The sequence below is a fragment of the Colobus angolensis genome, unplaced genomic scaffold (assembly GCF_000951035.1).
Source record: "Colobus angolensis palliatus isolate OR3802 unplaced genomic scaffold, Cang.pa_1.0 Scaffold4, whole genome shotgun sequence".
Taxonomy (NCBI): domain Eukaryota; kingdom Metazoa; phylum Chordata; class Mammalia; order Primates; family Cercopithecidae; genus Colobus; species Colobus angolensis.
In genome coordinates this window covers 2,405,373-2,411,472 of record NW_012117376.1, presented here as the reverse complement: position 1 = coordinate 2,411,472, position 6,100 = coordinate 2,405,373, and the positions used below count along the sequence as shown (strand labels likewise).

Below are 6,100 nucleotides of genomic sequence, written 5' to 3'. Positions count from 1 at the left end.
CTCCCAAAGTTCTGGGATTACAGGCGTGAGCCACTATGCCCAGCCTCCAGGTCCACTGTTAACTCACCATATGACCTGTGACAAATCACTCTCCTTGATTGGGCCCGTTTTCATCTACATGATGAAGAAGAGGGAGTTCAAGACTCCCTAAATTTAAAAATGCATTGGAAAAAAAGCATACATATTACCACATATCTGCTCCAAATTAGTTCCCTTGTATTAGAATTGTCTCCATAGGAACCTTTTAGATCGCAGCAAATTTAGTTTAGGATGATAACCTACCAATGATGATTTAAAAGAAACAAAAGAATAATATCATTGACAATGGAACTTTCATTATTTTGGAGTTCATGGCTGAGTTTGTCTTCTTTTTTTTTCAGAGACAGGGTCTTGTGCTATCACTCAGGTACTGCAGTCTTGAACTCCCAGGCTCCCTCCCACCTCAGCTTTCCAAGTAGCTAGGACTACAAGTGCACACCCCCCATATCCAGCTCATTTCTTAATTGTTTTGTAGAGATGGAGTCTCATTATGTTGCGCAGGCTGGTCTCAAAGTCCTGGCGTAAAACATTTCTCCTGCCTTGGCCTCCCAAAGTGCTAGGATTATAGTTGTGAGTCACTGTGTCCAACCCATGGCTGAGTTTCTCTAATGTACTGCTACAGACTGAATGTGTATGTCCCTCTGAAATACATATGTTGAAACCTAATCCCTCAGGTGATGGTACTAGGAGGTAGGGCCTTTGGGAGCTGGTTAGACCATAAGGGCTCTGCCCTGATGAATGGGATTAGTGCCCCTAAACAATACACCTCAGAGACCTCCCTCACCTCTTCTGCCATGTAAGAACACAGTGAGAAGATGGCCCTCTATGAACCAGGAGGTAGGCCCTCACCAGACACCAAATCTGGCAGCGCCTTGATCTTGGACTTCCCAGTCTCCAGAGCTGTGAGAAATAAATTTCTGTTGTTGATAAACCACCCAGTCTATGGTATATTGTTATAGCAGCCCAAACAAAGACACGTACTATAAGTGAAATACTGAAAAACATGGCCACAGCATTTTGCAGCTTTTCTTTCCTATCAAGAAGTGGAGTTAGGCAGGGCATGGTGGCTTATGCCTGTAATTCCAACACTTGGAGAGGCCGAGGTGGGTGGATTAGCTGAGGTCAGGAGTTTGAGACTAGCCTGGCCGACATGGCGAAACCTCGTCTCTACTAAAAATATAAGAAAATTAGCTGGGCATGGTGGTGCACACTTGTAGTCCCAGGTACTGCGAGGCTGAGGCAAGAGAATCGCTTGCAACCCAGATGGCAGAGGTTGCACTAAGCAACCTTCCAGCTACTGGGGAGGCTGAGGCAGGAGAATCACTGCGATGCGGGCGGCAGAGGTTGCAGTGAGCCGAGATCGCTCCACTGCACTCCAGCCTGGGTGACAGAGTAAGACTCTGTCTCAGAAAAAAATAAAAAATAAAAATAAGGGCCGGGCACAGTGGCTCACGCCTGTAATCCCAACACTTTGGGAAGCCAGAGCAGGCGGATCACCTGAGGTCAGGAGTTTTGAGACCAGCCTGGCCAACATGGTGAAACCTCATCACTACAGAAAATACAAAAATTAGCCGGGTATGGTGGCGGGTACCTGTAATCCCAGCTACTTGGAAGGCTGAGGCAGGAGAATCGTTTGAACCCAGGAGACAGAGGTTGCAGTAAGCCACGATCATGCCACTGCACTCCAGCCTGGGTGACAGAGACTCCGACTCACAAAACAAAACAAAACAAAACAAAACAAAACAGGCCAGGCGTGGTGGCTCACACCTGCAATCCCAACACTTTGGAAAGCTGAGGAGGGCAGATCACTTGAGGTCAGGAGTTCAAGACCAGCCTGGCCAACATGGTGAAACTCCGTCTTTATTAAAAATACAAAAATTGGCTGGGTGCAGTGGCTCACGCCTGTAATCCTAGCACTTTGGGAGGGCTGGGGCGGGCGGATCACCTGAGGTCAGGAGTTCAAGACCAGCCTGGCCAACATGGTGAAATCCCGTCTCTACTAAAATACAAAAATTAGCTGGGCATGATGGTGGGTGCCTGTAATCTCAGCTACTCAGGAGGCTGAGATGGGAGAATTGATTGAGCCCAGGAGACGGTGGTTGCAGTGAGCCAAGATGTGCCACTGCACTCCAACAACAGAGCGAGACTCCATCTCAAAAAATAAGCCCATGAATGATAAGCCCATGTGGTGAGTGAAACCTAGAGAAAAGCTAACACCAAGACATGTGAGAGAGGCCATCTGGAGCCCTCCGGCCATCACAGCTGCCATCTGATTATAACTACACAAATAGGGCTAGGTGAGACCAGCAGAAGACCCACATTGGAAACCCACAGAATCATGAGAAGCAGTAACTCGGTATTAAAAACTACTAAAATTTCAGGATGGTTTGTAGCACAGCAATATACAGCTGATACACTAAGCAAGCTCTAGGAGGCTGAAGAATATCTAAGTCCCTAGGAAGGTAGGCATAGGAATATCTTGTTTGACTGGCTTAGTGGCTACAAAGTTCTAGATGTTTCTTTGTGGCATATTACTCACCAGCTCACTAATAGTTTCAAGTGGTAGGTCCAAGATTGGCTCTCTCATGTAACACAGTGTATGAATGGGAGACCCGAAACAGCTGGGCAGGTAATTCCCAGACACAGATAAAAAGTAATCCTTTCCCCTGTCCAAGTGCAAAACCAGAATATCCTCAATTTTGTCTTCACCCGAGTTGAGCTTTGTAGCTGTTGTCTTATTTACAAAGAGCTCCAGTTCAATCTCAATGTCAGAATCTGCAGAGAAATTTTAAAAATAATGTTGGCTAAGGGGAGGCCAAGAGGAAAGGGGAAAGAAAATAGGAGGGAAGCGGGTAAGGCATAAAGGGTTAGGAAAAGGAAGAAAAGGTATCAGCCAACCAACAAGCATCTAAATGTGCTTGGCATGCAGGAGACATAAGAACAAAGAGTTTATAGTCCAACTGGGAATATGAAAACAACAAACAAAAACATTTGAATAGACAAATGCTATAAAATTCAAGTACTAAGGAGCACAGCTCAAGCTAGAAATACTAACAGAATAAGAAGGCATGGATCAAAGAGCCTTCCCTGAGCCAGGTAAGATGAAGATGCCTGATTCAGTAGAAGTGTAATGCAATTATCAGCCTATGAATTGTCCACAAAACACCCTTCATTGTTCCATCTCATAGTACCATGCAGAGTGCAAAGGAGAAGTCAGGAAAAATGTGGATGGTACATTCCAGAGCCAGATATAATTTCTGGATTACTTCCCCATTATCAAGAGCAGATAATTGGGAGTTGATTACAGTAAGATAGTAAAATGGTTCCTTTAACAGCAGCACCCGCTCTACAGCAATCTTATGTTTTCTCTTTCTGTGAAATTATGGAACATATAAATGACTGAGAATGCTTCTGAAAGTGAACTCATGCTCCTCACTATTTTCTGTTTTATTTTTGAATGGGTTCATCTATAGGGCTTTTTAAAAAGCCTCAAGCAGAGAATAAAACCCTCAAGCAAAAAGCTCATTTTAGGAAAATGAGCAAATATAGAGTAAGGCATTCCCCAAACCAGATACCAGGAAGCTAGGAACAGAGGGCTTACCAGGCAGGAGGAAGCCTCTGCTGGGGTTGGCATTCAGCCACTGCTTACAGTAAGACTCTTCATCAGGCTTGTTGATGAATTCAAAATGACAGGGTACTTGTCCATTATGAATTGTAAAGGATTCTACTTTCAATTGCATGTACTTCACATTCTGAAAACAGAACTGGGAAGAAGCCCGAGGCCAGTAAAAACCAGTGCCCTTTCCTCGGCAACCTGCCCAGCCACCCCAACTAGGCAATCCTTACCATGGAAAGAAAATGAAGGACTATCTCTTTTAAATGTTTCTGCTTTAAGTAGTTACCTGGGAGGCCACAGTTCCCACTAAAGACTAGTTATCTGTGTTTAACCCAAAATCCAAAAATTCCATTTGTTTTTGTACGTCTATTTCCTGAAGAAAGTCAAAGTTTATATCTTTTTTTTTTTTTTTTTTTTAGACGGAGTCTCGCTCTGTAGCCCAGGCTGGAGTGCAGTGGCCAGATCTCAGCTCACTGCAAGCTCCGCCTCCCGGGTTCCCGCCATTCTCCTGCCTCAGCCTCCCGTGTAGCTGGGACTACAGGCACCCGCCACCTCGCCCGGCTAGTTTTTTGTATTTTTTAGTAGAGACGGGGTTTCACCGTGTTAGCCAGGATGGTCTCAATCTCCTGACCTCGTGATCCGCCCGTCTCGGCCTCCCAAAGTGCTGGGATTACAGGCGTGAGCTACCATACCCGGCCAGAGCCCAGTGCTAATATTCTTAACACGTCCTTCCTACCTCTCGCTTGGACAGGGACACAGAAGGAATGTTGGCATTTTCCATCTTATCCAGGGAGCGAACAATTTCCTCCAGAGTCTTCCGGTAAAGCTCATCATTTACGACCCTCACCTGAAAGGGAAACATCGGAGACTGAGTACCTTGGATTCTGCCCGTTTGCTCTTTCTCAGTATAGAGGGCATCCACAGCACTGGGAAATAGCAGTTGATAGCAACACAGAAAACAACGGCTATAGATTTAATTAATTAATGAACTCCATTAACAATTGACTTAGAAGGATCTACCAGAGGCAAAGCTTGTGGTACAGGCATCTGCTTCCTGATTACCAGAAAAAAGACGTAGAAGTGAAAGCATGGTTAGCAGCTAGTTCTGCCAGGTCTTAGGCCCAGGGCAGAAAAATGCTTGCCCAGTACCTAGCTTTCTTTTGCTTGCTGTCACCAACAAGCCAGCAGTGAGAACCTTTTCTAGGGCTTTGATTTAAAGCAGTGTTTCTTAAGCTTTGTTTGTTTGTTTGTTTTTGCAACAAGGTCTTGCTGTCACCCAAGCTGGAATGCAGTAGAGTGATCTTGGCTCACTGCAACCTCTGCCTTCTGGGTTCAAGTGATCCTCCTACCTCAGCCCCCCAAGTAGCTGGGACCACAGACACAAGCCATCATGCCCAGCTAATTTTTTTTATTTTTTGTAGAGATGAGGGGTTTTGCCATGTTGCCCAGGCTGGTCTTAAACTCCTGAGCTCAAGCAATCCACCCACTTCAGCCTCCCAAAGTGCTGGGATTACAGGCTTGAGCCACCGCGCCCGGCCAAAGTTTGTATCTTCTATACAAAAAAACCTTTCACAAAATACCCTTCACAAATTCCACTTCTACACATGAAGATCAAGCCCATCCTTCCAAGTAGCTGGACATCTAGGGCATTAAAAATGCCATCTGCGGCTGCCACAGTGGCTCAGGCCCATAATCCCAGCACTTTGGGAGGCCAAGATGGGCAGATCACTTGAGCTCAGGAGTTCAAGACCAGCCTGGCCAACATGGCAAAACCTCATCTCTACTAAAAATACAAAAATTAGCTAGGCATGGTGGCATAGCCTGTAATCCCAGCTACTGGGAGGCGGAGGCAGGAGAATTGCTTGAACCTAGCAGGTGGAGGTTGCAGTGAGCTGAGATCATGCCATTCCACTCCAGCCTGGGTGACAGAGTGAGACTCTGCTTAAAACAAACAAACCAAACAAAAAAATGCCTTCACCTTAAACCCCAGTTTGACTTTGTAGAATGTCAAGTTTAATTGATCTTCCATGTGGCTCTTCCACGAAAAACCTTCAGACCTTATTCCACTTCCTATATTACCTATTCCTTTTCTATACTGTCTTCCCTCCCATCAACTCATGGGTATCTAAACTCAATTTAATCTCAAAGCAAAGCATCAGTAAGAAGAAAACTCCATTGCAAGAATACACAATAGTTATTCTAAAACCAAAACACATTTTGAACCGTATTCTGGTTTAGAAGAGCAGGACACGATGACCTAAGCCAACAACCTCTCTCTTCTCAGCTAACATCATCAGCCTCACTTTATCTAGAAGCAGTCTATGAAGAAAGACCACAGTCCAATAGTGCTATAGGTGCCTCCTAGAACTCTGAGCTCCAACAGATGAGGAGATTTAAGCCTTAGAAATAGAAGAGCCCAACACTAATTTTTTTTTTTTTTTTTTT

The 6,100-nt window shown here is 45.0% G+C and overlaps 1 protein-coding gene across 1 annotated transcript in view; it reads right to left on the bottom strand.

The window, feature by feature from the left end:
• The window catches only part of INPP5B (inositol polyphosphate-5-phosphatase, 75kDa), a 95,297-nt gene that overhangs the window by 7,850 nt on the left and 81,347 nt on the right, over positions 1-6,100 (bottom strand). Inside the window, exons 17-19 of the mRNA XM_011955648.1 lie at positions 4,392-4,502; positions 3,641-3,803; positions 2,579-2,814 (exon numbers count right to left, since the gene is read on the bottom strand). Of these exons, the coding sequence (XP_011811038.1) occupies positions 2,579-2,814; positions 3,641-3,803; positions 4,392-4,502 (510 nt within the window). The remainder of the gene's footprint in view (positions 1-2,578; positions 2,815-3,640; positions 3,804-4,391; positions 4,503-6,100) is intronic.